We start from the raw sequence: 16,902 nt of genomic DNA, 5'->3' as shown, positions 1-16,902 counted from the left end.
GTGTTTGAGAGTGGCGAAGTTGTTACACATATTTGGCCAATTAAGATTGCAGAAAATAGACCGTTTTAACGAATTTGAGTACTTTAGTCTTTATATATGTCTGCACGGTATTTAACCGAAGATCATATACACCATCCGGTTGAGTTTGATAATAGTAGGTAATAAATAATACGTTGTATAATTTTTGTCCTTCCCGTTTTAACAGACTTTCTGCTATCAGCGCTTAAGAACTGATCACTTGCTTTGCTTGGATTAGTTTAGATCAAAAATAAGTGATGACATCATAACTGACTTGCTTTGAAAAACCAATCCCAATTCCAATCAAGTAAATGAAAAAAATGTGAGCGTTTAATCCTATGAACGAAAACTAAATGCCCTAGTCTAAGGATTTTCGAATACTCAGCGCTGCGTAACGTTCTCGCTTAAAAGGCCTACTGCTCCGTTCACGCACAAACGGTCCACATGTTTTTGAATAAAATTAAATATATTATATTCACATTCGCCCAAATGGCCGGCCGCTGTTCATCGAGAACAATGATAATAAAAAACAATTCCAAGCCGTTCGATAACAGTCGTTCATAATATTATCGAGTATTATATTATTTAATTTATTATTATATTATGTATCTGCAACATGTAATTTGAGATAAACGCCGTATTTATATTGCAACCAAGGAATCAATAAGAAACAAATACACAAACGGTTTACGACGAGTGACACATATAGGGATACCAAAATGTTGTCTAATTCGAATCCGAATAAATAATAACGCTCAGGTTTGATATGGATTTACAATAAATTGGTTGAAATGGTTGAATGGGGTGGGAACTGGGAAGTGAAGCCGGAGACACTGATTTGTATAAAGTATCCGCGTATAACGACGGCCGATCAGCCGAAAAAAAACATTTGTACCGTTCGTAATTCGCAGACAAATTTACTGCAACGTACATAAGGTAAACCAACGCGTATATAGTATTGTACTATGTGCCTATATAAATAATAAATAGCTAGTGCAAAATGAACGGAGAATTTTTATTGGAATTTCGAAAAACGCGTTTATATATTTAGAATGTCTATCCGCTCTTATTCAGAACATTTCGAACACGCCAATAATCCAAAAGAACCGCTTCTGCCACTGCATTATTTATATCTCCATTTTTGACTGTATAACCACGAGACATCCGCCACGTATTTCTAATAATTATAATAAAATTAAGAAAAGTCAGTCTGGTGATCAAAAGCCCATTTTTGAAACTACTGCATTACGGTTATTTTCATGTTAGGATATTTTATTCATTAAAACGTGTGCATGATTATTATGAAAAACATATACTTCCATAATATGAATTATATTTTGTATTCGTTTCCACAACCATCAAATATCATACAAATAATTATAATATTCTCTATAAATAATTACCATCTGTTAACAAAGCGTATAAAATATAAAAGCTAAAAATGAACACACGTTATCAGGTTTCAAAAAAATAATATTTTTGTACAATATCTAATAACATATACAAACATTTAATAAATGTGCCAATAATATTTTATCTATTCATCACGTTATTAAAACTATATTATATCATCAATATACAAGGTGGTACAAGAAGCATGCTAACCCGCATTTATTCCTTTTAAATTAAATTAATTAAAATTCTGATTTTTTGAATTTTTAAATATACTCAAAGACCATACTTTCAAATTCTTGAATTTTTTTTTTGTACTGCTTAAGGAGTATCCTGTGGCTAATATAAATTTATATTTTTTAAATGAAAGCTTTCTTTTTACCATAAATAATTTTAGTGGATCATTTTTTTGAAAATTGTGATGGTGCCTAATTCAAAATTCAAATAAGTAGTTTCTTAATTATTAAAATGATTGTACTAAGGATAATAGTTCTTAAAAATGGTTTTACAAAAATATAAAATAGACGTATAATTAGATTTAGTATTTATTATACTTTAGCCTTTTTTTACAAATTATTTATACTGATAGATTAATATTAATGATTGAAAAAAATTTTAAATTACCATAGCCCCCATATTTTATAAACTCATTAACACATGCCACTTTTATCCTTAACACGAAGTTAAATAACTCAAAATCTATTCGGAAGAATTTCGATTCTGATTCGTCAAAAATTTCAAATAAAATATCCACTATATAAATCAGGTGTGTTCTCATTTGAAAATCAAAAGTGTGTATCTCCACATGACACTCCTTAAATAGTACAAAAAATCTCAAGAATTTAAAAATATGCAGGTCATATTTAAAAATTAAAAAAAAATCATATTTTAAATAACTGCATTATTAAAGAAAGCCACCCTGTATATAAATAAATAATATCGTAAAAGTTTTTTTCGTTTTTATTATTACTTATTGAGATAGTAATTTCCGTGTAGATTAGACAAGTACTAATATTGCTTTTACTTTTAAAATATCACGGTCGGAGGTCATCGTAGTTTTCCGGTCGCTTATCATCTCAAGCACATAATTCCCCGATAAAAAAAACGACTGTGATTTATAAACTAGGTAAGTTAATTTCATTAAGGCAGCTACAAATAATGTTTACGTTACTATAGACCACATATATATACGCAAAAACCTTAACATTAACAAAAATATGTATGCCCAATTAATACGTATTTCTGCAGGCTGGTAATTAGCCGATATAGATTTGCATTCCGCTCCTAGTGTATAGGTTGAAGATGTTGAACTTAAATGGATTTGCTACCTATTGTAATATTTTCACACTAAATATCGTTTCGGGATTGCGGCTTAACTATACGCAAATCCCACACACGCATCATCGAAAACCGTTTGACGTTTTTAGGTCGTCATACGCTCATACCCATAATTAACATTTAACGGCCGATAAATTATTATTAAAATATACAAGTATATACGTGTGTATTGTGTGTGTGTGTATGTGTGTGTGTAACGTGATATTATTATCTTATTATGTTTAATGAGATATGAGGCTTAACGTGGGAGCATGTTCTCCTCTGGATAAGCGGTTTAGCGATGTAAATATATATTTTAGTATACATAAAGATTAACGCACCCTTCCTCGTGTTTTTGCCCGTGTCTTTGTTACGACACTCAGCCTGATCAATTTAGGGACGCTTACGACGTAACCAGGGACATGATGATAGATTTCCGGGAGAAAAGGCGGACGGCCGAGTTTGTGTTCGTATGCATACGCCGTCTGCTGGCCTTTTCGTTCCTAAAAATACTGTTGGAGTGAGTGCGTCCATGTCACCTACGAAATGACAATCATTTATGACTGTTGATTACTATTTTCTTCGTCATCGTTACTGTTTGCAGCAGTCAGAGTTACATGCACAAATACCTGACGGACATCGAACACGACAACACTTACGTTACCCGGTATTACCGGAAGATCGACGCCCGGCGCAAACATACTGGCAAGCACACGTTGCTTCCGCTCAAGAAAACCGAAAAGAGCAAAGCGATCGACTTGAGGAGTTACAAGCTGGTTAACCGTGAGTGTGACCACCTGGTGGGTACATCTCACTTTCACTTATGTGTCTTTCTATAATTTTCGGTGCGGTTATCTCGTAAGCAAGACGTATAGCAGTAGTGTTCGAAAACCGCTGGCCGAAAAATCCAGGGCTTGAAACCGATTGAAATAATTTCGGTTTCAGTTTCGATTTTGTATACCGGTTTTTAAATTTTTCGATTTCGGTTTCAATTTTTCAATACCGGTATTAGGAAATTTCGGTTTCGGTTTCGATTTTGTTTCCCGGTTTTGAAATTTTACGATTTCGGTTTCAACTTAACAATACCGGTATTAAGAAATTTCCGTTTTGGTTTCGGTTTTGTATACCGGTTTCTAAAGTATTTTCAGGGGGCTATGTCGTCTATACAATTATCATTCTTTGTACCGTATTGTAAATTGTCATATATAGTATTTGCTAGTAACTTTAATTTATGTCATTACTATTTATAAAGCAACTAATAATTTTGCGAATAATGAAATGTTTATCAACAAAATTAATTATGATCTAAATTTTATTATGATTATTAATTATGCGTATTAATGGAATTTACGTATTTAAAAACACGTCAGTTAAAAAAAAAAATAACGGTTTCCAATTTTTTACGGTTATGATTTTGAATTTAATATAGGTATCCAATTTATTTCGGTTTAGGTTTTAAATTATAATACCGGTATCCAATTTTTTCCGGTTTCGGTTTTGACTTTAATACCGGTATCCAATTTTTTTCGGTTTCGTTTTTGATTACGATTTCGATTTCGGTTTTTAAACGTTTTATAACGGTTTCTGAAATCGGTTTTAAAAACGGTTTCAAGCCCTGGAAAAATCTATATTTTTTAGTCACGCGCGTAATTTAATCGACGCGCAGCCAAATCTGTTTATAGGTGTAAATTGTATACGTAATACGTTTCTATAATAATGTGAATAATATAGTGGGTAAAAATAGCGCTCACGATTCACGTCCTCTCATCATTTTCCTACAGTAATATCGAGAAAACGAGTGTAATATTTTTATTACTTTTTTTTTAATTTTGTTATGACGGTTTATTTTTTTAAAGTTATTATTAACAACGACAACAACAACAACAACAACGAATGGATTCTTCAACTTTTATTATTATACCTCCCTCAATCACGACAAAGAATCACTGGATACAAAAATATTATGCGGAAAACCCAGAGTTAAGTATAATACTCAATAAAATACTAATATAAATAATTTTTAGTTAACTTAACAAATTCAAATATAGCTTCATTTTTGGCATATTATTTTCATTAAGTTTTTTTATTATTTTGAACAACAGAAACGGTATGATAGATGATGCACGCGAGTCATCGAAGAACACCAATCAGCATTGTACATGTTTAACCCCTCGTGGGGATCGAGAATCCTCTTGAACAGATGCCGACCCATTATAATATCCTAACCAAACTTCAAACGTAGCGTTTCCGGCCAAATGTAAACTCCTACACGAATAACCTTTTTACCTGAATCATCATTAAATGTAAACTCCTACACTAATAACCTTTTAAAATTTTTACCTGAAAATCAAAGATATTGTAATCTCCTACATAGAAATTTTTCCCTTTAAAAAATAGGTTAATATTACTTAAATTCACAATTTTGAAGTTTAAAAGCTCAAAAAGCTCAAAATTATCATAACTTGAAAATAATAAATATACATTATTTAATAAACAAACGCTTGAATAGAGCTTGTTTATACGCTGTATGATGATTTTCGAAGGTTAGATTATATCCATATTATATACTATAGTACTATACTATACGTTCATATCGGCACTTGCAGTACAAAATGTTTTAAATAGATCAGCGATATGGCATCGAATATTGCCGAATAACGATAAAACATGATAATCTCGTCTGTGCCAGAAATTTCCGAACAAATTGGCGTTTATTGCCGATAACGTAGTCCGCTCGTAACTGTATAACTGTGTATTGTTTGAGTTTAGTCTAGTGAATCTTTTGCGTCTTTCACCGTTTTGTGTAGTAAAGTTAGTCACTTTTAGTCGTACATTATTACAAATTGCAATGGAATTCATGTATAGTCAGAATGGTAAAAAATTATTAATAGTTGATAAATATAATTTTTTTTTACACTATACTGCAAAAAGTGGCCAAAAAACTTGGCGTTGTATTAATAATAAGTGTCAAAGTAAAATTTACACAAATAATACAGAGGATGAAATTATTGAAACAGTACATGTAGTTCTAATTCACAAGCATGATGAAGATACTACATTAAATCGCCAAGAAGTCAATAATTCACTGAAAAGGAAAGTAAGTGAAGACAATATTGTAGAAAAACCTTCCAAGTTTATTTTAACTGAAATCAAAAAATTTAATAACGAAAATAATTTAAATACAACTGATCTCAATTATATTAGACGAAATGTGTATAATGCACGTAAATCTATTTTGCCACCTTTGCCTAAAAGTATTGAAGAAGTTCACGATACTTTAAATGTAATGGATATACAAACAAACCGTTCTGAACAATTTGTTTTATTAAATGATCAAGATAGCCATATTATTATATTTTCTTGATAATAATATGTATAACTTTCGTCTGGTAGGACGAGTGGACTGAAATTACGGATTAGATAGGTACTAATTATAATACCAGTCATACTGCATCTATGTATGCGTGATTTGATATGTGTTATTGCCGTAGTTTTATGACCTGTTTGTTTTTCTAAGCACAACTAACTTTAATTTTTTTTAATATTGTCTAAATTTGTTTGAGTCTTTGACAGTGATATGTACGTGGGATATGAACCATGATAGTTAGAAAGTTGAAATTTTCACAGATTATGTATTTCTGTTGCCGCTATAACAACAAATACTAAAAATCCTAGAATATATAATATAAGCAGTGTTGCCGACATATTTATAGCTGATGATGGTACGGAACCCTTCGTGCGCGAGTTCGACTTTTATTAGATGTAACTACTTTTGCGTACAGCTCTAATAGCTAACTCGCATATATATACATGGTATGTACAGCTCAAATAGATGATCATTTATTTTATATTATTTATTGCATAGTCAATAATCGCTACCTATTTAAAGCCTATAGGTTTTAATAGCCTTATGTATTATTATATTTGTTAAATATTCTGTTTTGATCACTCGAGTGAGTCTAAACATGTATCGAACGTACGTAACAAGGGCAACGGGTGTTTCATCAAAAACTTGCCTGTTTGAAACAAAATCACATGTGTTGATATTATAGATATTTATAAATTATGCCGCATTGACTCCAAACCATACCGCATACACTACCGCATAAGTCCAATTTTTGTTGGTAACACTGTAATACCGCTTGACGTTGAACCGCGGTGTTTCGGTATCTGCGGATTAAACCTATTCTAAAACACATCCTGCGAGTCTCTCGTTTATATTATAATCGTTCATACCATAATCGTATATTATATATATATTCGACTCTGGTGGTATTTGTGTACGAACAAACCCGATAGTTTAATATTATTATTGTGACATCATAGCAAACGCATCCGCGTTAATTAACAATATCCGAAACGTAATGAGTAATGACAACCGTACGACGTTAATACAAACCCAAACTTGGAATAATTATGTTCCTAAGCTTTTGGCTAGAAATCTGACGCGTTTTCGTCCCTTTCTGCTAATATGATATTTGGTCAATATCATCTAAATATAATATGCACCATGCACGTACGTGTCAATTGCGTGAGGTAAAATAACAATAATTTATGAAAGTGAAAAAAACTCCTTTTCATCTTGATAGACTTTCCAAACTTTTAACCAATGCAAAAAAATATACAAATATCCCACGTACATATCACTGTCAAAGACTCAAACAAATTTAGACAATATTAAAAAAAATTAAAGTTAGTTGTGCTTAGAAAAACAAACAGGTCATAAAACTACGGCAATAACACATATCAAATCACGCATACATAGATGCAGTATAACTGGTATTATAATTAGTACCTATCTAATCCGTAATTTCAGTCCACTCGTCCTACCAGACGAAAGTTATACATATTATTATCTACCACCAATATGTACTTACAAGTTATTAATTATTATAGGATGATATTGGAGTTTATTCGATTTCAGTTTGATAAAGGGGTTGTAAGCGATTGCTGTTCTCGAAAACAGTTTTTAATAGCACAGGCCAGTTCATAAAACTATTTCAACGATTCTGTTTCTTGTACGGTTCCTAAAATTTTACTTTCGGTTATCGACACTAGGTCCGATACTGATTCTTTTTTAAACATTATTAAGAATAAGAATTAAGAATAAAACAATACATTTATAAAGAACTTTATTAATATATTCATATTTAAATTTCGATATAAATCATAAATTAATAGTTTTTTATTTATATATTATAATATTTTGAACATTTTTATACTTAGATTTTTGTTGAGGGACATCAACATCCTCACTTTGTTTTGGTAATTGGGCTTAGTTTGTTTCTCTTCTTAGCAACAATCAATCCAGATATTGAAAAAAGACCTCATCAAACAGTGTGACCTAAAGAAAAACCGGAAAAAATTGGTACCGATAAACAATTATGCTAAAACCGTTAATTATCAGCTCCTTTAGTTCTCGAAGAACCGACGGAACCAAAGAACTGGTACCGACCCATTCCTAATTTTTAACCACTTATTTTGTATTTGCATTACAAGTGTATTATGAAACTTAGGTAATAATAGTAGGTATATTACATAGAACCATCATAATACTTATAATTCAGTTTATATAAACTAAAAATTGATTGAAGATAGAAATAACAAGATACCAGATTATCTCGTAAGCTAGTGCATGATCCCGATGCAAGACGTCATTATTTGATAATAGTAAAATGTTAATAATACGAATTATGATAGCACGGCATTCAGGATAGGCAATTTAGCTACACTGGTGTCATCTTTCCGTTATCTTATGATGTTCAAAAATTATCCAAGGAAGATTATAAAGTATATACCTATTAAAATATTATAATATTATATTGCAATTAATATAATGACTTAATTCAATTTTCATAATAAATAAGATTGAAGTATAATATATTTATACACTTAATTTAATCTTTTAAATTTATAATATGTTTGTAACCCATTAAAAAAATTATAAAACAGTTATGTCTTCATAGAAAATGATATTGGTGAAAATCATGGTTGGAAAACATTGGTAAACTAAATTCAGACGATTACAGAAAATGCATTTATTTATTTTATAACCAAATACGTATTACTACAATTGTTTGTATATTATATTATTATTATTTCATTAAGTTATGACTATTCAAAATAAATTTTCAAAATATTTTAGCTCTTTTTATGTATAATTTAAAATTTGAGACTTTTTTAGATTTGTTTCGATTTATGTATAATCCAATTGCGTTTGTTTTTTTTTATTGAAAACAATAGATACAATTATACAAAGTTCCTCATAAGTTGTTCATGATAAACGAAATAAAAAATACCAAAAACATATATAGTTACCATTTACACATTTACAATATTTTTTATAAGCGTTTTATGTTCAACTTTTTACAAAGATCATCAATATCACCAACATTAAACAATTATTTTGTAATATAAAATTCATACCTTAAATTTGAAAAATGTTTTATACGCATAGTATTAACAATGTATAAAATGTTCAAGTTTTATCATTAAGGCTTGAAAATGAAATACAATGTTCCTCATAAATAATTCTTACTGAAACCCACCAATCTTAAAAAATATATTCAAACACAAATTGTTTCACTCCTCCCCCTCTCCCCTCATCTAATCTTAGACTGGCTCTGCTTGTGGATATTGAATACTTTAATTAATTATAATAGATTATACTGTATTAAATCTGTGTATTACTGTTTCAGTTCAAATCTTTGGTAAAATTGGTGTTTGAAATTATCGCTGCCTCGTCGTTGGTTTTATTGGACATCGTGTTTTATGAGGCATTGGACGTGATCAGGAGACACGCAAAAATCGATTACTTCCAGACCGGACACCATAACTTGCACATCAAGGTCAAGGGAACCGGTATGATCGCTAACTTGCTCAGATCTGTCGTGGATCGATTCAATTTCAGGAAAAACATCACCGTCAACCTTAGCAACGAAAGTTAGTACAATACCTTATACTCTATATGCTACAAGGGGTGGGTAATATTATCGTAATCATTACAAACCATATAATATACAGATCAGACTTACCTACCAAGTATCTATAGTATAGATTCTATGCTATTGCAAAATCTTGGGAAATAACTAGTTTGCGAATGCACATTCATTGTGTTCATATTTTGGTAACGCCACGTGAACGTCACTCACTTATATAAAATATATCGTGAACGTGAATAAAATTTATATTTTCAGGAAACTTGGACGACTTAACGTTGTTCAAATTAAATTCCCTTTTTTTTAATTTAATTTTATATTATTATCATGTTATTATATCGAAATTATACAATTTCGTACTAAAACCGATTTTTCTGTCGTGGATATTGTAAAAGCTAAAATTTCTTTTAACTCAGAAGAAAGATACTTACTAACTGTATAAAACGCTAGCCCCAACTGTGATATTACAAATTGTAAATTCTATATACTAGAAGGGTACTCAGTATAAAATATAATCTACGTGGCTTTTAATTTATTTACCTATTTATATGTATTTAAATTGTATGTCTACAAAACTGACTAGTGGCCCAAGACAACAAGACAATACAAAATAAATACATTTTTGATAATCAAGTATTCAAGTCTATATAATTTAGACAACAATACAACAAAAAAATAATTAAAAATTTAACGACGGGTCATGCCTGATTGGCAATGCGCATAATCCTAAATTAACCATCTGTAGGTATACGACGTAAATGCAGCTGTACACGCATCATATTTTTCCCCAGAAAATAAAAATAACAATAAACATTTCTTAATTTCAACTGTGTATACTTACAACAGATCAATTTTAATTGCTCCATCTGCTCTTTTATTAGAATTAAATTAACTACCTATTAAATATCCATAACCTCAAAATCATTAGTAAATACTATATAGATAGTGGTTCAGTTGGTTCAGGCCCGGAAGGTATCTCAGATAGGTTTTTATTTCTTTGTGGAAATGTCTTCAGCTGACCTATTTTTTTCAATTTGTAATATTAAGTCGTTCCAGAGTCCTCTCAGTTTGGTAGGTGAGTCAGGTGACTCCAATTTTAAAATCGAAAAATTCATCTTATATCACAAACTTCCGTCTAATATCAAGTTTACATTATATGTGAAAGCTATTTGAATCAATTTTCTAATTCACATTAAGCGTCCCGTGCAAGCAACTATATCAATCAATCACCACTAGTTTTTCTCACGACATTATTATACTAGGGTTAGTGCGCTTGGTTTTACCTACTACTTTTATGCCTGACGCTTTTAAATCCAAGTTAAAATTGTATGTGGTTCAGGAGAACCACTTATATCCTGGGTAAAATCCTATTTGAGTAACCAAACCAAGTTTGTCACTTAAGTTCGAAATTTGCCTCGGTACTGCCTTCTGGGATAAATTATTTCTCCTTGTCAAGTCCTTAATTTTTCTGATGACACAAAAATAGTGTCGACTATTTTCAAAACCGAAAATTGTTTTGTTCAGAAATAAGTTCTAGATCTATAGATACATTTACATTTGCATTTACATTTATAATCCTAGACTTTACTGTTAATATTATAATTTACTACAAAACACATATTTCCATTAAAGACATGGTTTAGATATCATTATATTAAGATTTATAATTTATTCAAATACAGGAATACTTAAATTATGGTTATTAATAAAAATGAAATGAGGAAAAGAATAAATTACTATATTCAATACATTTGAAAAATATTTACTCTTAAATTGTGTTCATGCACATACTACATATTTTAAAAACTTTTTCAACGCTATATTAATCCAGACATGAGTATACCATTACTTTAAGTTATGAATTAAAAAAAAATAATATAACAATACATTTTGTTGAAAAGAAGCTACAATCACACAATATTTTTCTCATTTCGATTTAATGATTAACACAGCATATTATAATAACTAGGTATTTATTATAATATTATGCAATGTAATATTGTGTACAAATGTATATAAGTTAGGTACGTATGCAATATACTTATTAGGTATCTATTTTAAACATAGATAACATAATAATATTATACAATTATTATTATTGATAAGTTATTAAATAATAGTGTATAATATAAAAGAAGCGATATTAGTAGCACACCACGAGTTGAATACCGAATATCCGAATGACCCAATAGATTATATTTAAATAATACCGAGACTCACAAGAATGAAAATATATTGTAATATTACTATACACGTAGACGGGAAAAACAAATAAGCATGATTAGCGTGGTGGTCTATATATACATAATATTTCAATTTTGGTGCTATAAATTACTGTCTAATTTAATTCGTCGTCATCGTTAACTTTTAATGGTTGTCGTTAAATCCAACGGAGTAGTAAATCGTAATAACGCATCTTTTGGATACCAACTCGTGGTAGGTACGTACCTATAATACCCACCTACTATATTTCGTGTGTAGATAATTCGATGACAAATATTAAGTACCTCCGTAATTAGATTTATGTCTAGGTATATGTCATGTGTGTATATATTTTTAAAGTACTAATATAGACGTAAGACTATATTATATAAGACTGCAGCGTAAGTACTTAGATATAAGATCATTAAGGCTACCGACGCATGCACATTATACGTATTTAATACACCACATATGTGTGTGGTACCTATAACATAAATATTAAATACATAATACTATAATAGGTATAGACAATACTTGAATACTCGTTTATTACAGTTAGGTACCTAATATTATTATGTTGTACATCCGACGAAATCGTTAATGCGCAATACATATTATTTGCTGAGCTGTAAATAACACGTGCATCCAAAATTAGGCAGTAACATGATTATTGATCATAGCCATTGCGGTACCTACACTCTGTCCACGTTAAGAAGGGACCTCGGCGGCTGACTTTGCGATAACTGGAAGTCAAGGTTCCTTCTTAACGTGAATAGAGTATAGGTAGCAGTATGGAAGTGGCCAAACTAGACACCGAGTCTTTAAGTATTTAAGTTTAGCTGATAAAAGCGTTTTTAACGTTTAAGTGATAGTAATGGCGTATTATACATATAATATTATATTATAATAATTAATATTTTATACCTACAGTACTAGCATACAGTACACAAGTCTGTTAATATGATATTGACTTATGAGAAATGGGAATACGACACCTCGCGTTTACCGTAGGTACCGTAAAATGGGGTGAAGTGCAACTTTAAAGTGAATTGCAACAAGTATTCAGTAATTTATTTATTACTGTCGACGAATATTCAATTTTAGTGTTATCATACTATTCTTTAATCTATGGTTATCATTTTGAACCAATTAGAATCATGAACTAAGATAGTATGGACCGCGGACTAAGATATAAATATACTCAAAGGTGGGCATTAACTTGTTAAAAAGTTAAAGTTAAGTTAAAAAGTTAATTTTTTTTAAACTTTTTAACTTAACCTGTTAGTTTTTTTTGTTTTTAACTTATTAACTTATTCAGTTAAATTTTGTATTGTCTTAACTTAACTTTTTAAAGTTAATTATCATTATTGTACAGTTAAGTTAATTAAATTTTTTTTTATCATGTGTGGAACCAAGAGACAAAACTTATTAATTCAATTTTGGTAATTTATTTTTCTAATAATATAATATCATCAATTCATAATAATCAAATTATAATATAATCTATATTCTATAGGTACTACAGTAAAGAGTAATAATTAGTATATTATCCATTGTATGGACTGGCTATTTTCACGAATTCTATTATTTAATGATCTACTCGGTATTGAATAATCCGATTTTTGTTTTATCTAACTCTCCAATTCCTATAAACAGGTTTAAAACTAAATATCATAGTCTTAAAATGGAAATCATTGTATCAATAAAATATACTGGTTTCTGGTAAATACGACAATAATTCCAATGGACAAAACAAAAAGTCGTCCGAGATATTTATAAATTTTAATTTATATTGTCGTATTCGTTATAAATACAAGTAAACGTACGAGATTGGAAAATAACATTATCGAGATAAATATGGAAACAATTTTTGGTAGGTATTATACTATTATAATTATTCATTGATTTTATTTTAATAATAGACTATTATAATGGTACTAAATATAATAAGTCTAGTATAGAACTAGAGAACACTTACAGTAAAATGTATACTACTACTAATAATTAATATCTTCTCTAGACTCTAACAAGTTTAGTATAATTTAAAGTTTATAAGTTAACCTATAACTTATAAGTTTCTGCTAACAATTAAATATAATAATAATTTTAAGTTTTATGTTTGCACAGTGCTAAGCGTCTTAGTAAATGTCCGTACAAATCAAAATACTAGGGCAATTGATGAATTATGAATATTAAGACTTAAAAAAAAAATTAACTTTTTTTTAACTGAGTTAAGTTAATTTTATTTTCCATCTTAACTTTTAACTTAACTAGTTAAATTTTATTTTTTTGTTAACTTTTAACTTAACTGAAGGTAATTTAATTGAATTAACTTAAGTTTCCACAGTTAATTATTTTCATTACCTTGCCACCATTGAATTTATATACTTATATCTTAGTCCGTGGTATAGACTCACAGATATATTATATATACTTTAATTATACTATAAAAAAAAAATAGTATAATATACTATAATTATAGTATACAGAGTGTATCTTATGTCATTGTACGCGGGGTTTTTTAACGATTATGGATCGATGACATAGAACTTCGTTAAAACGAAAAAACATTTCTTTATTTTTATAGTCATTTTTTTATAACAATTTCAACATTTTTAAACACGCAGGTATACCAATAGCAAAATCAACTTTATTTTTTCAAATGGCAACTACCTACTATATTTTTTAATGGATTCCGATAAAGCTTTAAAATAAAAAAAAAACGTAAACATAATTGTTGGCAAACATAGTTCATTATTTTTATTTTAACATACAATCATCAAAATCAGTAGGTATTATTATTTTAATTTGTTATAATAGGTAATCGTAATAAGTTACTTCACATGAAAAAAGTGCAATATTTTATAGCGCTTTTCTAGTCTTCTCGTAGTGGGATACACTTGAAATTTGAACCATATAATAGATTTCCTATATTGGTAGGTATCGCATGCAAAGTATGAATTTAGAAGTTGAAATTCATAACCCTTCATATTTTTTAGTTTTGGATATTTACATTTTATTTCGTACTTTTCCTATCATACTTTTCTTACAATATCATTAATTTGGATTCTTTATTAGGTGGCTATAGTAATACCTAATGGTATTTGATTCTTGTTATAATAATATTGGAAATATGTAATTAACTCAGTTACAATATTGAACAACAATATTGAATATAGGGAACTTATGGTTCAAATTTCAAGTTATAAAATTTAGTTATAATAAAAATTATTTAGCTCTAGTAAATTAAACCTATATCAATTATTTCAATTAAAAGTATTAATGCATATTTTTTCTAAACTTGAGAGGACCTTAGTATTAATAAACTAGCGAACAAAAATTGATGATTTGGCTATCAACATTTTCAGAAAAAAAGCTTTACCGGAATCCATTGTAAAATATAGTAGTTGCCATTTAAAAAAATTAATTTTGGTAAAATAAAGTTAATTTTGCTATTGGTATACCTGCGTGTTTAAAAATTTTGAACTTGTTATAAAAATTTGCCTGTTAAAAATAAAGAAACGTCTTTTTTCGTTTTAACGAAATTCTATATGTCATCGATCCATAATCGTTAAAAAACACCGCGTACAATGACATAAGAAACACCCTGTATATCTATGTATGGACTGGACACAACATGGCAGGCGTGTGGGTGGTGTGTGACCCTATTTTGTCACGGTAATTTTATAGGACGGGAGGAACTAAGTGATAATTTGTTATACGAACGGCGAACCTGGTGGTCTACTTATTATTCGGCATTCACCTTATTATAATATTAATTGGTTATCACTATTCAAAATATTGTAGAAAATATAATATAATAAAATAAATAATAATACAGTGAAACCTCTATTAAAATTAATGGGTACCTCTCAATAGTGGACACTTTTATATTCCCCGGTAAAAATGTAAGCACATAATAGGAGTTATAACCTCTTAATAGTGGACGTCAGGCACGGCACCAAGAGGGGGATGATGGGGATCTAACCTCCCCCTCCCCAGAAAACAGTTCAGCCCCTGGCCAGTCCCCCCCTCACTGAAAAATATATACGATATAATAAAGTCATAAAATATTATTTTTAAAAGAGCTACATCAAAAAATGTACCTATAAAATATATTTTTTTTAAATTATAAATTTATGGAAATAGTTTCGTATTAGTTAAGTTAAGTTTAATTAAGTTTTTACCGTTATAAAATATAATGTAATATTTTATACGGGCGTGTGACGCGGCGTATCAATGTATCAACATGCAACGCCAGACATACAGTTCCAACTGATATTGGTGCAATTTGATCAGTGATAGAAAAAGGTTTTAAAAACGTTATTAAACGAAAAAAAAAACAAAAACAAAAACAAAAAACAACTGAAAAACTGAAAAAAGATAACAAAAAATCCCAAAACGGAAAAAATTTAATAACAAAATCAAAAACAAAAACGAAAATAAATTATACTATTATACATTATTAAATTATTTATATCACAAAAAAAAAAATTTTCACTTTAGTCTTTAAGACGTAAGTCTTTACTTTTTAATCTTTACTAATACACTTTTAAAATTAAAAAAACATTTTAATTTTAATTCTGAAATTTTCAATTTTCAAATTTTTTTATAAATTATCACTTTGTTTAGTAATGTTCATAACTAAACACAATTAATTTAGTTTATATTTATATTTATGAAATGTAGGTAAGTAAAAGAAACATAATTATTTATTCACAAAGGTATGTGATATTAAAGTCATAAAGATATTATCATTTTTGTACATCATTATTCATTATGAATATAGATGTTGAAGGTCCGTGATTAAACATTTTCTTACATAAGGTACATAAAAATTATTTGACAGTATTTTTAAAACTATTAAAAAATTTGTACATATTATCTGTTTAGACTTCTAGAGCGTACAACATAAAAACGTGAGTACTATATAGCTAATAGTTATATATTATGTAATATGATACGAAATTATGTATATTTTATGTAAATAACCTCACTATTTGTTGAAAAATCCTTAGCCATTGTAAAAAAAAAA

General features: G+C 29.0%; 1 protein-coding gene across 1 annotated transcript in view; it reads left to right on the top strand.

Annotated features, from left to right (window-relative positions):
* The window catches only part of LOC100570564 (protein sneaky), a 38,213-nt gene that overhangs the window by 18,435 nt on the left and 2,876 nt on the right, over positions 1–16,902 (top strand). The window contains exons 9-12 of the mRNA XM_029491473.1: positions 3,111–3,247; positions 3,305–3,561; positions 5,724–6,010; positions 9,426–9,669. Of these exons, the coding sequence (XP_029347333.1) occupies positions 3,111–3,247; positions 3,305–3,561; positions 5,724–6,010; positions 9,426–9,669 (925 nt within the window). The remainder of the gene's footprint in view (positions 1–3,110; positions 3,248–3,304; positions 3,562–5,723; positions 6,011–9,425; positions 9,670–16,902) is intronic.

Source organism: Acyrthosiphon pisum, chromosome A3, assembly GCF_005508785.2.
Source record: "Acyrthosiphon pisum isolate AL4f chromosome A3, pea_aphid_22Mar2018_4r6ur, whole genome shotgun sequence".
Classification (NCBI taxonomy): Eukaryota; Metazoa; Arthropoda; class Insecta; order Hemiptera; family Aphididae; genus Acyrthosiphon; species Acyrthosiphon pisum.
Note: the sequence above shows the minus strand (reverse complement) of the source record. Positions and strands in the feature narration are given on the sequence as shown.